General features: G+C 39.8%; 1 protein-coding gene across 3 annotated transcripts in view; it reads left to right on the top strand.

The window, feature by feature from the left end:
- The window catches only part of LOC123349646 (BTG3 associated nuclear protein), a 252,258-nt gene that overhangs the window by 209,183 nt on the left and 23,694 nt on the right, over window positions 1-19,381 (top strand). The window contains exon 12 of one of the 3 annotated variants that reach the window (XM_044987860.1): window positions 12,833-12,902. The exons of the other annotated variants lie outside the window; for them this stretch is intronic. Coding sequence (XP_044843795.1) covers window positions 12,833-12,874 — 42 coding nt within the window. The 3' untranslated portion in view covers window positions 12,875-12,902. Of the gene's footprint in view, window positions 1-12,832; window positions 12,903-19,381 lie in introns of those variants that run through there. 3 annotated transcript variants of the gene reach the window in all.

Here is a 19,381-nt window from a genome sequence, read left to right on the forward strand (position 1 = left end):
TAGCTGAGGTAGCCTGGGCAGAAGTGAATGGTGGCGCAGACTTTTGGTGCTGAGTACAAACCTGCCTGCACCCCATGGGCATGGCTAACCTGTGCCACCACTTGCCGTTACTGTGGCTGCACTACTATTTTTAGCATGCTAGCTGGATTACAGATAGCACAAATATGTCTACACAAATTGGGAATCACACCCTTAGCTCCAAGTGTAGATGCAGCATAAGTCTCTCACACATCTGGGAAAGTTTACTGTTCACCAGGGGCAAGTATGTCTGTCAAGGCCTGCATGCTGCCGTTGACTTTTAAAGTCCAGTTTTTAGCTTGCTATATAGACATACAACATTAGCTACAGATGCCATGAGATGTTCAACAGTTTTCACCCCTATGGTGTTTTAGAGTTATTCCTCAAGGTGTTATCTTAGCATTTGAAAATACACAGTACAGGGGATTGCTGAAGGTTTTTGCTCTGGGTATGAAAGGAAGGAGGAGGCATTTTTAAGTTAATCTTTCCCAAAGCCATTCTGCTACTTATCTCCTGTCTGTGTTATCGACTGCTGTGTGTGCTGCTATTCTACATTGAGTGTGTGATCTAGTTTCTAAGTCAGACCCATGGGATTGATCTCATTACCACTCTATGAAAATTGGTATGTGACAGCTGATTTCAAAAGGTCATGTGTGCTGAGCTCTCTCAGCCTATGCTTGGAGTTCTCAAAATATTTTCGAATTGTTGTGACTTTTGTTACATCCAGTTCATACAAGTAATGAAAATAAAAACTGGATCTAGTAGAGGTCACGAGTTACATAAACGCATATAAAGTGAAGTTTGGAGTCCTTGCATTATGATTGCTGTCACAATTACAACAAGATGTAACCAATTAATTTTCTTCAGGAAGACTTTGGTACATAGGGATAAGATTTGATCCTGGAAATGCTGTCTTATTTGGAAGGAAAGGAAAATGTGTCAAAATCAGACTTCCCTGGTCCACGTCATACTGCAAACGTAGGGGTAAAATCTGCCACTGTTATTCACAGAGATTAATAATTCACTCTTCCAATAGGCCAAATGATTTCAGTGGAGTAGCTTATGGAGAGAGCATGGTACTTATGACAAGTAACGGTGTCAGAATCTAGCCCTTTATATTTATTTATTGATTGACTGATTAAGCCCAAAATTGTGCTGTGGTTTTCTACACAGATGTAGCATGTTCTGTGTTATATATGAAGGAAAAATGTTTTGTTACCACATGCTATATGGAATCTTTATATTAATAGCATCTTGGCATTTTACATTCCCAAGTCAGTCCCAGAAACCATCTGAGAGCTGCAAATCTGGTTCATAAATACTGTAATTTGTATCAGGACCAGATTTTATCAAGTCCAAATGTTTTTATTTCCAAAATGTTGAATCTATTTTAAGTCTTTATACAAATCTGTAGAAATAGCCAGCCATACAAGGCCAAATTCAGAGGTGATATGTAAAGAGTGTACAGTAAGTTACTATGTGGGTACTGTGTCAATTTTAAGTTGAAGTTATTTACACATCAAGGAAGAAAGCATAAATTACACCAATTTAGGCTTACCTCATACCACTTTACATATCACCTCTGAATTTGGCCATGGGATAATTTCTATATATAGACATATGTTACACTTACTAATACCATTATTAGGTTCCTGCCTTTATCATTTTGAAGGCTACACGTTCTGAATCACTCACTTCTGCCAATCAAATGTGAGATTGTGTGTATATGCAAGAGAAGTCTATAGATTCAGTTTTATGAGTGCAATACCTGCTATTTAGTTCACAGTTTCTCTGCATATCCTTCAGTATGCTTAGATTCCTAAGAATTAAACTTTTATCATTTGTTCTTCCCACAGTCTGAATGGAAAAAGGTTCATGCTGGCAGGACAAAAGATTGTCTAACAGTCTGGGGAATGTTAATACAATACACTTTTTTTTTAGTCATGAGAAAAACACTCTTTAAATGTGTGTGTTATAAAAAGCTTGTGTTTTGATTGTAATAGTAAAACAAATTAAACATTTTAAAAGCAGGCTGTTTATGCTGCTCTTGTGAGTTTCAGTTCTGGTCTCGGATTGTGTGGCCACACACATGCATGGGGTATGGTTTTGAGTGTGGTTTTTTTTCCAATTCCTTCTCATTGATATGACCTTTCTGTATGTTGGTAAAGTCCTGGTCAGGTTCAACTTAATACATGCAAGTATTGCTGAACAAAAAAAGTGCTTATTGCATTTAATTTTAGGTTATACACTAGTTTTACATTATCCCAGCTGGGTATTAAACTGTGTTACAGAACTGGCAGTATGTTGGGGAAAACCAGATGTGTACTCTAAGAAAACAATAGTTTTAGGTCCAGAGCTTTCATAGAAGTCTGCTTCAAATTCACACCCCATATTATTGCTCTCCTTTTCCCTGAAAGAAATTGAGTTTTATTAAAAAATGTGGGTTGTTTTTGTTGTTGTTTTTTTTTAAAGTCCAAATGATGATTGGAAAGTGCAACATGCATGCAAATGTTATCTGGATATCGCTTCAGAAAGCAAAGAACTTTGGTTGGCCCAGTGGCTCAACTGGTTGTGAAATATCTTGCACTATGGGAAACCCTGTTTTAAGTTCAAGCACAGAGCCAGCAATGGCATGAAGCTCTCAGAACAACAGGAAAGAAGAGAAGAGCTGTGCAGATTGCGTTACTGATGGACATTTCCTATTGACAGGCCACAGAGTAGCCATCGAGTTTGGCTTTCACTGCAGAGGAAAATAAATATAAAAGGTAAATGAGCAAATGGCAACTCTAAATAAAGCAGTGCAAAACCTTTCAGACCCATTCAAACTGTGTCATATGCTTGGGGAATAAGTGTGTCCTTGATAATAGGAACATGGTTGGAGTCAAATCTGATGAACAAGGGAGAACCAATACTCAGCTATCTGTGCCAGCTGTCCTCTACCTCATAAACAAAGAGAGAGAAGAATTGTGCATGTGTTTCCTAAATATGTTTACAATGAATTGAAGTAGTTTTCTAAGACATGCTGGGGGCGAAGTGCGTAAACAATTTATTTCTGCTCTTTTGTATTTAAACCTTATGTACAGCTAGGTTTCAGCTATCAGTAATGTTACAAATGCCTTACCATAAATTTTAGAACTTCATGGTATAGGCTTACTTTGCAGGCAAGCCACAAAACAAACCTGAAAACCCCACCTCAACAAAGATTTCACTTATTTTCTCATTGTGAAATGTAACTGGGTCTCAACACAGATTTTTAATGGTCTGTATAATTCTTGTGTGTCAGATTATTGGCTCTAAGTCAAGGAAACTTGATTAAAAATAATAAATGAAAACATCCACTCAATAACCTAGCCCTTCATTCTCACAAATGGGTAAATATCATCTGTGTAACTGTAACATTTAGAACTTGACATATTCAAACAACTTGACGGTCTGTTAGGATTCATTCTGATTTTATTACTCTAAATAAGAAAGCGCATGTTTGCATCATTACAAAGTCTGGCGTGAAAGAAACATCAATTCACAGGCTTCTCTAGGGTATAATAAACATTTGTCCCGCTATTGCAGTGTCTAAAAGGAAAGCAGATGTGAAATAAAATTACTGAGAAGGTTCTCGCCCGATGGAGAAATCGAATGGAAGTGGTAAGGTCCCACCTGAAGATCAGTGTGTGTGTGTGTGCGCGCACGTTCTGGGTCTGCTCAGTGAAATCTGAATGGAGTTCAGAGGTTCTAATAAACAGAGAGAAGCGATTCACACTAGTCTTAAGGCACCTTTAAATCCCTCCGGGTGGAGGATGCAGAGAAAATCTTCTATAGAAATTACCATTGATACAAGCGGGAGCATCCAACTCAAAAAAAAATAAATCAGTGTTTCAAAATGCACTTATTTCAAAACTGCTGTATTTAAATTATTTTTGATGTTCTGAATTGTAAAATGGTCAGTTTATTGTAATGAAATGTATATGGTCAGTTTATTGTAATGAAATACTATTTTCAAATATACATATTTTATATACACATATATACATAAAATTTATGTATTTGCAATATAAGTTTAGTTTTTTGCCACCATTGCAAAGTGAGTACATTTTCATTGAGGTGTTCACAGTGATACCTTTGTTTTTTTCTTGAGTAGTTACAGATAATTTAGGACCCATCAATGTCTGTAAATACAGTTGTTAAACTGGATTACATAGGATTTATTAGCATGAATTTTACTATAGGGCAGTAATCAAGATTAGAGCCAGAGTTAAGTATATAAAGTGTGTCCTCTATGGAACCTTTGTTTTGTCCTATTAGTTTTGAAAACAGGATTAACCTCCCACTCCTATTTCTGAATGATTGGGTTCAATTCCCCCTTTAGTTATTCTTCCATTGGTCTCTTATAGTCTGTTCTATACGTGTTTTGAGAAATTCAGGTATTTTTGCGAGATATTATTCATTCCATAAGCAATTTGATAAGTGTTTATTTCTGGATTACATTCTGCTGCCCTGTACATAGGATCTTAGATTTGTATTTCCCTTTTTCTCCACAGAGAGACTCAGAACTGTAGCTTTTCTGCTTGCACAAACTTGCATTTGTTTTCAACTTTCTGAGTGATTGGAAGGTCCAAGAATTTAAGGGTCTCCTGTTTCTGTATAAACTGAGACAGATTGGATCTTTGTGTCTGAGAGAATTAAGTCTTGGTCACCCTTAAATCCATTTTACTAAGGCCATAACCATGTGTTGGGTAGAAATGATTCAACCATAACAAACGTTTCTCTGGATGGTTACATGGAATCCTTCTCTTTCGAGTAGGGTAGAAGTTGGTCTTCTAGAATGTGACCTTGGCCACAAGAATCTCAGTACCATATTTTAGGATGTTTTGGTAGGCTTGGCTCTTTTTGTAGTCAGGTACTCTTTCAAGTTTTAACTAATGCAATTTTAATTTGGAACACAGTAATCTGAATTGTTAGATTTAATGAGCAGAAAGCATAATTTTTAATTTGTAAATAGTTCGTGAAATTCAGATCCACCATGTTGAAATCTGCCAAGCTTCATCTCTGGCTGGCATGTTAGTTTAGCTGCAACTCTCTGTTATACTTGAAAAGCAAAAACAAAAAACAAACGAGACAGACAGACAAGATATATTTTTCCAGCGTTAAAATTCTGGATTCCAGTTCATGTATCAGCTTAATTGTCAGCCATGAGATTGTGCAAGAACCTCCATTTAGGCTGTATCTTCACTGGGGAAAAAACAAAAAACCCATAATCTTCAATTCAATCTATTAACTCATGTGAAACCTACTACCTTGTTTTCGCTATGATTTTACCTCGACTTAGCTAATTCAGGTTAACACATCTTTTTTTTCTGAGTGAAGACTCAGCTTTAGACCAGTGGCCTTAAACCAAAAACTTGATTTCTAGGCACTGTGGAATAATTCCACTTTCTTCACCCATCACTGCAAAGCATGTATGACTGGTATAAAGGGAATAGTATTGGCTACCTTTCAAACAACCCTAATTAAGATAACTTGGGTAGTTTTCAAAAGTACTAAACTATTGTAATGGCTCCTCTAACTGCCAAGTACTTTCTTATGACTTTCTCACACGTTAAATAAGATCTCCTGGTACTATGAGTTCATGTTCTGCTGGAGTTAAATTTTTGCCGAGGTATTTCTTTCCACGCTTTTTGAGAAGAAGCCATCAGATGCCTTTGTTTCTGTTTAAAATATAAATTGTGCTGAGTACATCATTTCCTATTTAAAATACAGGAGACAGTATATTTATTTTTTCTTCCTTTGAACTTACCAGAAACACAGTACAATGGCCGTCCTGTGCTTCTGTGTATAGGAGGTTTGTGCCACTGTCACATGTAGTTTTCTCCGCAGTTCTCCCAATTTATTATGAGCCTGCAGTGGGTTGTAGAAACAATGTTTTGTTACCCTGACAACAAAAGCCCAACTTTTGGATGTTATTTTGCTTGTGTTTTTTTAGATGCTGCCAGTTATGATGTAAATTAAACATTTGAAGAGTTAACTTCTTCTTCTTCTTTTTCTTTTTTGTTAACATTTTTCTGCTTTTTCATTCTGGAATTAAAATTAAATCACAGTTTTGAGTGTAGATAGATTGTTTTAGATTTTTAAGATCCAAATATTATACTTATGTGATACTGGTTGATATTTGGCAATGAGGGAATGCTAGTTTTAAGCAGTGCATTTGCTACAATTTTTTTTTTTGCTTTATTTAAAAGGTATAAGCCCCATTCAACTTAGCCCCTCATCAGAATTAGTATCCAAAATTCTACTGATAAGAAGTTACTTTCAAAGGGACAGAATATTGTTTCCCATTGAAATTGTCTGAAGATTTTGGCAAATGTCCACACTTCATATTTCTCTTAAAGGGAAGTCCTTCAGCCTGCATCTTGAACTTCTATTTTTCAGCATAACTAATCCCATCAGGAATTTGATGACTGGAGGATGAGACCAGCAACTTGACATTTTAGAACCTTATTTACATTTATTGTGCGGCTGGGACTTGCCATATAAAAATGTAAAGGGGAAAATCCATGACCTTGGAATATTGAGTAATCGTCTCCCTCTTGGCTACGTTATGTCACAACAAAATATTTCCCACCAGCCAGACACTGTGGTGACTCACCGTTTATTATTCACTGAATAACTTTTATCTGTGCTGGGGAGAGAGTATGGGTCACTCTTTTATGGCTTGCTCCTCGTGCTTTTGTGTTCAGCAACAGCATCCCAGTTAGATTTCTATGAGGTGGAAGTATTTTTCTCTGATATATCCATCTCTTAAGAATAATCAGTTGTAAATTTGACTAAACCCCTAAAATTCTAATGTGTAGAAAAACATTTAAGCTAAAAACCTTCTTTAGTACTCAAAATAGGGAGTTATTGTAGAATCATATGTAGTGTCTGCTTCTGAAACTCTTATTTATGTTGGCTGTTCCGTTGATTTTACTAGATTTACACCCATAAGTAAGTCCTTCAAGACCAGACCCTTTATCATAAAATGTTCCCGTTATGTGTATAGTTTTAGATAATCTTTTCCCCTTTTTAGAATGAATTTATAGAAGGATTACAAGTGCATGAACAGAACCTACATGGCATTGAATTGGAATGCTTGGGTATGGAATTTCTGGAATTTTATTGACACTTTTTCTGAAAATGTGTTTGATGTGTGTAAAATTATAGATCACCTTTTAAAAAAAAAAAATTTTAAAACTAATTTGAATCCCTTCTTCCTTATGGCAATGTTCTCATTTTTTCGACTGCTACAGCATCTGCATCTTTGATAACCAAGAGAGCATAAATCCTCAGTTGAAGTTTGACCTTTGTTTAGGTGGAATATGGCCCCAGGAAGAAGGATGGCCATTAGGGTTGCCTGTTTTGGTTGGATGTATTCCTGGAGGTTTCATCACGACAATCCTAGAGGGTTAGCAACTCTAATGGTCATGTGGATTGGGAGTCTGCACTCATCACAGACTTTGAGCAGATCATTTTCTGTGCCTAAACATCCTCCCCTGTAAAATATGAGGGTGATTATACTTCCCTACCTCACGGGGTGTTTCTGATCCCTATTTTACTAATGTTTGTAATGCACATTGAGATTCTCTAATGCTGTAGAGGCCTCACCCAGTGCCCACTGAAGTCAATGAGAGTCTTTCAAAAGGCATTGGTTCAAGCCTTGTATATGCAAAGTATTACAACTTTCACCAACAGTTTGGTTGGTAAAATGTCCAATGCATCACAACATGGCATAAATGTTTCTTTGAGATATTTCCCTCACTGGAGCTGTCTAGTGAGAAAAGTCCATTCCCCCACTAGTATATCAGCAGCAGACAATAAAAAACAGGGTAAACCAGGTTCTCTAAGAATTTGTGATGAGTCAGATGCACAAATATGATTTGGTTACAAACCTCTGACCTCAAAATAGCCTCTCTAATTAATGACAGAAAATGAGTCAAGATGAGGTAACTCTTCCTCTAGTAACAAGATAACACCCTAAAATTACAACCTCGCCTAATCACCAATTCATGATAAATAACTTCTTTGAGTCTGTGCCATCTTTATAATCTGATCTGAACCGTAAGTGTTTGTTTTGTCTTGTGTACTGTAGTGTGTCTGCTGTGCTTTTTAGGTCTACAGGTTGGCTCTAACCCCCATAACAGTCAATGGAAAGATCCCTTTTAACTGATGCGAGTTGGATCGAGGCCCAGGCACCTTGGGGAAACGTTTGTTTGTTTGGTAGACCTCACCTGTTGTGTACATTTGTTTGTGGATATGGTGCTGCCTGTCTGCAGTATCTATCAGTCTCTGAATAATAATAAAGAAGTGCATTTGACGCAGATGTGAATTACTCATGCTTAAGAATTCTTGCAATCTCTCTGTATTTAGACCGAATGATATAAATCTTGGTTTAGACCATTATTTCATTGCAGCTAGCTTTGAATCCTTTTCAGACACGATAATAGTTCATAGAATACATTTTCATTTATGCTGATTACCCTTGTTCCTCCATAGCATGCAATTCTCCTAGGAGTTATTAGTCTGCTTAGAGCGCTCAAGCCTGTAATGCTACAGTACATTTGTCATTTCCGTTGATATAGTGAAAACAGGCACTAAAACATATTTGGCTGCCACACCTTTGTTTTCATACATTTGCTTTAGTTTAGGCATAAAGTACAAGTGGCAGGATGTGTTTTGGTACATTGGGCTGCAGGCTTTAAATGCCCATTATTAAATATTATATCTCATATAGTTTTAAATATATAATATAAATATAAATAGAGACTGGGCCAGATCCTCCAATCCAGCTGATCTCCTCTGGGGCTGATCTCCTCTGGGCCCTCAGCACTAGTTAGAACAGCCTGAGTCCTGGTCTAATTTATGTCAGCTGACCAAAGGCAGTGGTATCTGGGGATTACTGGGGCATAGGGATGTGCCCCTTTTCCTTAGATAAGCCCCAGTATCATGGACTGGGAGAGGGGATGACACAGGTACCACTATGGTGTTACTCTGATAATGAAGAGGGAAACTTCAGATAGTTTGGGGAGCTGCTGTGCGCTGCCAGCCCAGCCCAAATCAGTCAGGGTGGACCTGGCCCACTGATTGTAACTGAGAGTTGGTAATTTTACTTCTTGATTGCTTTGTACAGTCTTTTCTGATCTTTTCAGGGTGGATAATTATTGGAACTGGTTTTAATACAGGAAGCCATCATGGGATACTTCCTTGTAGTATCTTTCAGTGTTGCTAACATTTTGCTGTCATTTTATCAAGAATCTTGCAATACTAGGTTATTTTTCTTAAAGCTCCGTCTCCTGGAGTCATGTTATTTCATGTGACACAGCTCTCGTTTTTTTAAAAAAGTAAGTTTGTAGCCCTCATCGTTGCAGAGAAGAGCTTTAAACAAGTCCCCATGGTATGCTACAAGTTCAAAAGCCAGAAATCAAATAAAAAGAACTGTGCATTTACTATATTTTAAAAATCTCATGATTTTGGAGCTTGTTTTGTAATTTTTAAATGTTTGTGGTTAGCAATGCCATATGTTACATACAAGTTAATATAGACAAAATGTCCATACTGTAGCTTGCACAGAGCCTCTATTGACTGTGGCTAGCAGAGGGTGACAGAACAGTCTCACTGTGTTGCTAGAGGTGCTGTCTTTTGGTTAACACACAAATTGATGTCCTAGCTGTTAGAGGAATGACAGGGACATGTTTTCAAACACAGCTTCTGAAATTGTTGCTACAGATATGCATCCGACGAAGTGGGTATTCACCCACGAAAGCTCATGCTCCAAAACGTCTGTTAGTCTATAACAGGGGTCTCAAACTCAAATGACCCCGAGGGCCGCATGAAGACTAGTGCATTGGCCCGAGGGCCGCATCACTGACACACCCCCTTGCTGCCCCTGGCCCCACCCCCAATCCACCCCTTCCATGAGGCCCCGCCCCTGCCCTGTCTCTTCTCCACCTCCTCCCCTAAGCGCGCGGCTCCCCGCTCCTCCCCCCTCCCTCCTGGAAAGTGCTAAGCGCCACCAACAGCTGTTTGGTGGCTTGGCGGCGGGGCACTTAGGCGGCGGGTCCCGGAACAGAAGGGGCCCCCCACCGCCGAAGACCGGGCTGCGCTTCGGTGGCGGCGGGTCCCTCTTTTCCCCACCCCGGCCGGTCCCGCTTCCCACCCTGGCCCCGGCCGGTCCCGCTTCCCTCCCCCACCCCCTGGCCCGGCCCGGCCCCGGCGGGTCTCGCTTCCCTTCCCCACCCCCGGCCTGGCCCGGCGAGTCTCGCTTCCCTTCCCCCCCCCCGCCCGGCCCGGCCCCGGCGGGTCTCGCTTCCCTTCCCCCCCCCCCGGCCCGGCCCGTCTCGCTTCCCGTCCCCCCCCCGCCCGGCCCGGCCCCGGCGGGTCTCGCTTCCCTTCCCCCCCCCGCCCGGCCCGGCCCCGGCGGGTCTCGCTTCCCGTCCCCACCCCCGGCCCGGCCCGGCGGGTCTCACTTCCCTTCCCCACCCCCGGCCCGGCCCGTCTCGCTTCCCTGTCCCCCGGCCCGGCCCGGCCCGGGCGGGTCTCGCTTCCCTTCCCCCCCCCGCCCGGCCCGGCCCCGGCGGGTCTCGCTTCCCTTCCCCACCCCCGGCCCGGCCCGGCGGGTCTCGCTTCCCTTCCCCACCCCCGGCCCGGCGGGTCTCGCTTCCCTTCCCCCCCCCCACCCCGGCCCGGCCCGGCCCCGGCGGGTCTCGCTTCCCTCCCCCACCCCCCGGCCCGGCCTGGCCCGGCGGGTCTCGCTTCCCTTCCCCCCCCCCCACGGCCCGGGCCCGGCCCCGGCGGCTCCCGCTTCCCCCCCCCCTTACCCGAGCGCGTCTCCGGCGAGGCCTGAGCTTCGTCCCGCTCAGAGCGCAGCGCTCAGCCCAGAGCTCCCAGCCCCGCCCCCTCCCCACGCGGCTCGGATCGGGGCGGGGCTCAGGCGCTCGGACGGAGACTCGGCGCTCTATGCGCCGAGGCTCCAGGAGAGGGGCGGAGGCGGGAGCCTCCGCTTTTCTCTTGGGGGCCCCTGCGGAGCCCGGGGCCCGGGGCAAATTGCCCCCTTTGCCCCCCCTGGGCGGCCCTGGGGAGCTCCGCGGGCCGCAGGGAAGAGCTCCGCGGGCCGCATGTTTGAGACCCCTGGTCTGTAAGGTGCCACAGGACTCTTTGCTGCTTGCTACATGTATGCCATACAAATGGCTAATTATTAATTTAACTACACACAGATTGAAGAGTGTGCAAAATTATCATGCACAGATTTATAAGTTGGTGTGTAGACAGCTGAACATATGACCTAAAGGTCTGGTGGCAATGTTTGTTATAGTGGAGGTATTCATTTAAGCTTTCTGGGCAAAATCCAATTATCCCGCCTCTCATTAACTTCCTATTTGTTGTTTTAGTTGGCTGTTATTCTGTGCTTCCTGTCCAAAACAGTTGTGTAGCTTTGTTACAAACTTTAGAACAGTGTTTTTATTCTAAAGTTATGGGTTATCATCTTACGCATTTGAAAACAAAATAGAAGAGCTATATGTCCTATCCAGAAGGTACTGGTGCTGCCTCAGCCATTCTTTTTCAAAACTCAACTCCTCTCCACATTTATATTCTATTGTTTGAAGTACTACTATGGATTTTCCAGGTGATCATGCAGAATTAACAGGTCACAAAATATTGTTTCAGTTGATTAGAATCAAGAAAAGAGGAAAATAGATCAATTGATTGATAGATCGATTAGATTGATCAATCTATCTACAACATGTGTGTGAGAGAAAAAGATAATATGATAGAGAAATGTGTCTATGCTATTTCTATTTTATTACATTTTGGTTCTTATACTACACCCATCTCCGTGTTTCATAACGGTTCACGGTTTTTTAAATGAATTATTTTTCTCTCATTTGAATTATTTCCAAGAATATCTTCCTGTTTCTCAGTTATGCTAGTACTACAATAGAAAAATAAAAGCAACAAAACACTATAAAGTTTGTTAAAAGGCAAACGTGAAAATGGATGAAACCTTACATTTTGTGTTTATAATATATTAATACTTTTAAGGCAGAAACATTATTGAATCAAATCCATATTTTCTTTGGAGCTCTGTGTTGTAGCACAGTGTACAGCTTTATGTAAAGTAGTTATGGAAATTACCACCTTTGCTAAAAATTGTTGTTTTCCAAAATCTATGCTTCTTTAAAGCTAGATACCAATAATGAATGAACTCACAAAATGTTACGAAAAAGATTTTTAGTGTTACTCTGCTGCTATCATTAGATCCTTTTACTCCTTATAGATTGAAAATTAAATGATGTAGTGAATTTATTGGTTTATTTTTGCTGTGGGGAGCAGTAACATTTAAATGTGGGCTATCCCTTATCCCATCAGATCCTGACCATGATGCATGTTAAGAAGTACCCCCCCTTCCATCTAGATAGTTCCTTGGGATCTGAATGGAGGTGAAGGGGCTTTCCACCGTCCTTTCATAGATTCATAGACTTTAAGGTCAAAAGGGACAATTACGATCATCTAGTCTGACCTCCTGCACAATGCAGGCCACAGAATCTCACCCACCCACTCCTGTAACAAGCCCCTAACCTATGTCTGAGTTATTGAAATCCTCTGGAAGATGCTTTCTCTGTTTCCTACTATATTCTTCCCTTTGTACAGTGCCTAGCCTAGCCTAGCACACGGGGGCTTTGATATTGGTTGAGAGGGCTCTAAGAGCTATTGTAATATAAATAATAAGTGTTATAACAACATTAAACAACTGTGGCTAATTCCCCATATCCCATTCCGCTTCTCACAGGGCTCCATGGAGTATTGCACTGATCCCTACAGCTCTCCCTGATACCATTAATGGGAATTTTAGATTGGTGGCAATCACTCTGAGTAGTACTCTTACTTCACCAACGTAGGCTGAGAACCTTACTTCTGAGATCTCCTAGCCTTGAGGCACAAAGGGCTTAATAATCCATAGGCATCTGAAACCTGGATCTCATGCAATAAGGTGTGCTACAGATTTGTTAATATTCTTCTGAAGATGCATATAGTGAAAATACAGTAAGCCACAACATGCCATGGTTTATCTAACTCAAACTAACTGCATTACTCAAAAAAATTGGCATTTTTTGGTTAAATTTGTATAATTAATCACAACAGCTGTGGTGTATGTTCTCTCCGCTTCTTCAGTTGTTTGTACAGGCACAATCTTAAAGTAGACATTACACAATAAATCTATGTTGTAATATATGCTAAAAGTAAAAGCTGGTGAGACGGGTGTTTTATTATTTGTTATGCAAGGAAACGATACAGATAATAAAAATGGACTCTGGAATTATTCTTTCCCCCTTTTTCCTTTTGGTAAAGTTGAAATTGGTTTTGGTTTTCATGGCACTTAGATTATACTGTACAGGTGTTAGCTAATTTTTGACCGATTTAAGGTCACTTTTACATGGATGGATTCAAGATGCTTAGAAACACACAGCAATGGGAGTGTCTCTCTCCTTGTGTGTTGGACTTTTCATATGCTCAACCTAACTTAACTTCTTATTTCATTGGCTTATGGCATGTAAACAACGAGTTGCAAATTTAGGGCCAGATTCTGAAATTGAAATTAAAGAGATTGTTGGTGGAGTGAAGGTGCTACTCTTTGTGAATAAGATTTTATGATGAGTCTGGCCCTTAACTTTTGTAGGATATCCTGATCGTTAAGAGAAGTGTATTGCTGCTATATAAATGTTTCCAGTTCATTTAAATCAAGTATAGCTTTCTTGTAAAATACAGACATTTCTTTTAAATTCCCTAAGTGGTTTGGGATCTGGCTTTCAGAGAAACTACTGTTCTCACCAAGCAGCACCACAACAATTGAGGTCAGATGGGGTGTTCTTGCTACCAGTCCCTAGATTTGAATGTCTTAGGCTAGTGATAGGACATTCTCAGCAAAGGGCCCTTGACTTTGGAATTCACTTCCCTGCCACTGATGCCACAGAGCCTAACTCTTCTGTTCTCCAGGGTACAGGGTCTGGCCCATCTCTTACTTATGTGGGGCAGTGGGGTTATTTTGTGGCAGAATCTTTTGTTGATTTTGGTCAATGTGTAATGCTTTTAGATATTCTGCGCGCACTCAGAGAACTTTATCTTGGGTGCATTTTATAAATTTAATAAATAAGTCTGTGTGAATTTTGACACTTCAGAGAATAGAGAAGGTGATTTGGGTGCACTCAGTAAAGAATTAAAGGATGTTAAGAATGATTAATATCAGTCAACAAGGTTTTATGGATTAGATCTTGTCATACAAATTTAATAATTTTTTGATGAGATCACAAGAGAGAGTTAAGCAGTGATTTGATTATGGTCTACAGGTACCTATATGGGGAAGAAATGTGACAATAGACAACTCTTTACGTTAGCAGAAAAAGGCATAACAAGATCCAGTGATTAGAAGCTGAAGCTAGATCTCTTCAGATTAGAAATAAAGCAGTTTTTTAACAGTGAGAATAATTAACCATTGGACCAGTTTACCAAGGGATGTGATGGATTCTCCATCACTTGAAGTCTTTAAATTAAGACTGAATATCTTTCTAAAAGATACGCTATATCTTAGACAGAAATTATGGACTTGATGCAGAGATTATGGGATAAGGTTCTTTGGCTTGTGTAATGCAGAAAGTCAGACTAGACAATGAATGGTCCTTTCTGGCCTTAAAATTTACGAATCTGTGAACCCCCTGGAAATCAAATTGGATAAAAAAAACAATGTTGAGTTCGTACATACATGTCAGAGGCTGTCATTTCTTTCCTACCGATGCCAGTTATAGTGGCAATAGTAATTAATGCAACTTCATCTTGAAAAAAATAAGGAATTACTATATTTTACTCTTTTGGAGGATATGTCAACCTTTCATAGTCTAGCTGTTTCCTAGGTCTTGGTGTTATCATAATAATTAAAAGGCAGACTGGCCCCAGATGTTTAGGAGTATCTTAAAGAGAATGGAAGCCTTATGTTGGGAGGTGTCTGTTTAAAAAATGATGATTGCCAATAAATTATCTAAAGCAGGAATTGCTCCTTCTATCCTCTCACTTGCACCTGTGCATGTTTCTCATCATTAGTTGTTGAGAGATAAAAGCCACTTTCACTGAAATCTAACAGTTTATCTCTGTGACACTGCAGATCATGTGTTCTTTATCTCTATGGAAGAGAAACCTTCAGTATTCCATTGTCATGATTTTAAAAAGCTTGGCAGGTAAATACTTCTTACAGTCCTTAAAACTACTGGAGTAATTTCCCAGAGGTTTTTAACAAAATACAATGATCATCATTTAATTTTTAATACTGTATAGAAAGAAAGTCATTATATAGAGGTGATCCCTCATGCAGATTGTCAGTTCTTTGGTATTAGATGAGTTATGTATTTTACACTAATTTAGTTCTCTGGAAAGGTGCCAGAGTGATAGCTCTGGAAACTGCAGGCATTTTTTAGTATGGGGGTGTGCATGTATATTTTATATCACACACCCACCCACCAGCTTTGGCTTGACCCAGACATAGAGAAAACCTCCTCTGGAGGGAGAAGGTCGTTCAGTCTCTATCTCCATTCACTCCTTTTCTGCTCTGCTGATGCTGCCAAGAGATCAGTTTTATGGGAAGTGGAAATGATTTTGCATCAGTCACCAAACAGCCATGAGATAATAAGAACTTTCAGTTGCTGATGACCTGGGTTGAATTTGAACCAGCGACCTAGAGTTGAAAGGATGTAACATAGATCCCATTACCAACATCTGGAAACTTCTACGCCCTTCTATATTGGGTTTGGTTTTAATGTCATACATTATTCTATGATTGCTCTGCATTCTCCTTTGGCAAACTTAGCAGAACAAATTTCTCCACTGAAGTGAACAAAAAAGAAATTATTCTTTATGGATGGATGGTAGAGCCTTAGAATTCCTCCTATTTGACTCACAATTGCACTGACATACTGTGTGTACCCTTCTGGATTCTTCAATTAGTTGTGTATTGTTTGAGAACTAGATTGGACCAGACCTCTGATTTCTTGGAGAAACCGATTAATTCACAATGATAAAAAATAAGTTAATGTTGTAAAAACTGCAGCTTACCAGAGTCTGGTTGCTCCAGTTATATTCATCTACCTGCCCAGTAAATCTACTGAATAAAAATGTTTTGCTGGCACCATCTATACTGGATCTTATTAGTCTTAAGGCTCCATGAAGAAAACATTGACTGGAAAGAATGTGTTAATGGGTGTAATAAATCTTATTTAAGTGAATAGATTTATCAGTTCAGCTTATAAATATTTAAAGAAACTACATGTGCTACTTTGAATGCCTTCATATTATTTTTGCTATCATTGCAGAAGGAAAGTGCATGCCCATCTCAGAAGGATAGGCAGATGTTTCTTAAATATATGCCTCAAGATTAAACGCAGCTTTCTGTGAATCATCTAAACCTATAGTTTTCTTTGTGCCTTCAGGCCCAAACTGCCCTTTTAAACAAATTTATTAATTGGAATGTGTCACTGGGGTCTTTCCTTTTTCCTGGGCATGAGTCTTTTCTTTTGCGCAAAATTTGCTGAAACACTTATTTGCCAACAACCAGCACCGCAGTATTTCAGACGTGAATATTCTATAAACCACCTCACTCTGAGTGATTCAAGGTCTCATTCTTTAAAGGAACAGCATATTTTATTGCATTCCAGCATTAGAAATATGAAGAAACGATGGAAAAAAGACATAGAATTCCTTTTGTGTGGTGTTATTGAGCTTTTTATAGGTAGACCAACGTATATGTTTGCCCAGGTTAATAAAAAAGCACAACACTACAGTAGCAAGAATTTGACAGAAATGAGCGTGAGTAACTTGTTTTTTTTCTGGAAAAAGACTTTCAACTTTTCCAAAACAATTACCCTCTTTTGCAATTCGGGGCTTAGAGAGTGGCTTCATATACTGTTGCTATCTAGAAGAATAATTTTCAGTGATAAGTATAAATCCTCTGAGAATGTGATATGTACTGTGCCAAGTTTGGAAACTGTGCTAGAATGATTTCAGAAGAAACCAGAGGAAAGGTGCATTTTAATCTTTTTTTTTTTCTTGTCTTGCAGTTGAATTCTAAATGGGAACTATTAGTTATGGACTGAAAGCTGTTTTTAAATGGGAAGGAGGAGAGCAGAGAATGTAGCTGGTTTTTTTTATTATTATTATAGTTTATTATTAATTTTATTATTCACAATTATTCCTATTTATTATTACTTCCTTTTGTATGGCAACCATCACCATGTTACCTGGCTTAAAATGAAGTTAAAACTTTTTCCAGGGTTCACAGAGCTAATACCCTACACATACCCAGTGCACAGTCAACTTCTAGAACTCATTGCCAGGGGATTCTGTGAAGGCCAAAAGTATAACTGAGTTAAGAAAAAGAATTAGATAAGTTAATGGAGGATAGGTCCATCAATGGCTATTTGCCAAGATGGTCAGGGATCCAACCCTATGCTCTGGGTGTCATTAAATCTGTGACTGCCAGAATCTGGGACTGGAAGACGGGCTGGATCACTTGATAATAACCCTGCTTTGTTCATTTCCTCTGAAGCATCTGGAATGGGCAACTGTCAGAAGACAGGGTCCTGGGCTTGGTGGACCATTGATCTGATCCAGTGTGGCCATTCTTATGTTCTTATCCTTCAGCAGCAAGACAGACTTCAAAAGGAAAGAGATGAGAAGAATATTGAGAGAAGGCTAGATAAAAAGGAGCAAGTGAGGCTGAAATTCAAGTCAATGAGAGGATAGTGGTATAATACTGCAAAACTCTATGTCTCTGTTATATTTCTAAGCAGCACACCTCCATAGATTGTTGCTGCTGGGAAAAGGGGTAGTGTGGTTTTTTGTGTGTGGATGGGGGGGATCTGTTTGTTTTGTTTTAGTTCATTTTATCTAATCTACCTGCCTAATATGTTTATCACCTGTTCTGAAGCAGTGAGAAGGGATGCTAGAGAAAAGCCCACTGGAATTGGGAAAGAAAGTTCATGTTTGTTTGTTTAGTTTTTCAATACAGTTCCTTTGTTTTTAAGGTCAGTGGCAGGTAAGAATTATAGAATTGAACTGGTAGTCCAGAGATCTTATGAACAGCCAAACAAAGACTGTATTCTTTGCTAAGGTTTTCACACACAACTCTTGGTTTCCTAGTGTTTTATGATATAAAACCTTCAGTCTTTTGTCTCTCTTTTTTTAGCATTTGCGACATACTTGATCCAGGAATTGCCATGAAATCTGTAAACACGTTAAAGTAAAAATCAGGCTGACTGGAGTGTCCAGCATTAAGATAATTTACTGAACTCAAGCTGCTTCAATTGTTTGTATTAGTGGGGAGCATGATCTATTGGTTAGAAAACAAGACTGGATTTTATTCTCGTCTCTGTCACTGACTCTCGGTGCGACACTGGGCAAGTCACTTCCCCTCTCTAGACCTTGGTTTCCTCATTTGTAAAATGAGGATAATAATATCCACCTTTGTAAAAAGTACTTCGAGTATCTTGGATTAAAAATGCCCAATCCAAAAGATGGAAACACTCCCATTGAGTTTAGTGGGCGGTGGATCAGGTCCTTTATTTGCAGTGTTGTTATTACTGTAGCAAGTAGAAAGTCAGAAGATAGTTCTTTTAGTATAAGCCATTTTCTAATATCTTTTTAATGTTGGTATTAAGGCAGGGATATACAGTAATATAGCTATATAACCTATCGCCTGTGAATGAAGAAAAGAATTTTCTGTAATTCCTACATGGAAATTACATGGGTGTTTGTTTAATATATTTCATCCAGTTGAGTCTTCCTCTGAGCGGGGACTGTACTTCTCTGATTATTTGCATTGTCTTATGAATACAGTGTGGTGGCTTTTGTTCTGTTTGGTAGGTCCTCTTGTCATTTGATATAGAGAAAGTGTGAAGTCATGTGGAGGGGGTCAAGTATGCTGAGCTGTGACTGAATTTGGATTGATCCTCTCTTTGGCTCAACAAATTGAAAATAATATACTGCACCATTATCGCTGCAGTTCTAGGTTGTATTTCCAAGTTCTTTTTCAATAAAAAGGATGGGTCAAGTCAGGAATTTTCCATCTCCACTCTCATCCATTCATGTTGTACTCTCAGAAGCAGGGCAGTAGTTTGAATAGAAGTTACAAGAGTTATTTTATTTTATTTAGAATATAATCTGTAAACTTTGAAGACATTAAGAACTTTCCCCTCGCTCCCCTCTTTGAAGTTCCATCCTGGGTTTAATTTAGGGTTGCGATTTTTTTTTCTTGTTTTCACTTTTACTCTCTCATTTGTCCAATGGGTGCTTCACATGG

Source organism: Mauremys mutica, chromosome 14 (genome assembly GCF_020497125.1).
Source record: "Mauremys mutica isolate MM-2020 ecotype Southern chromosome 14, ASM2049712v1, whole genome shotgun sequence".
Classification (NCBI taxonomy): domain Eukaryota; kingdom Metazoa; phylum Chordata; order Testudines; family Geoemydidae; genus Mauremys; species Mauremys mutica.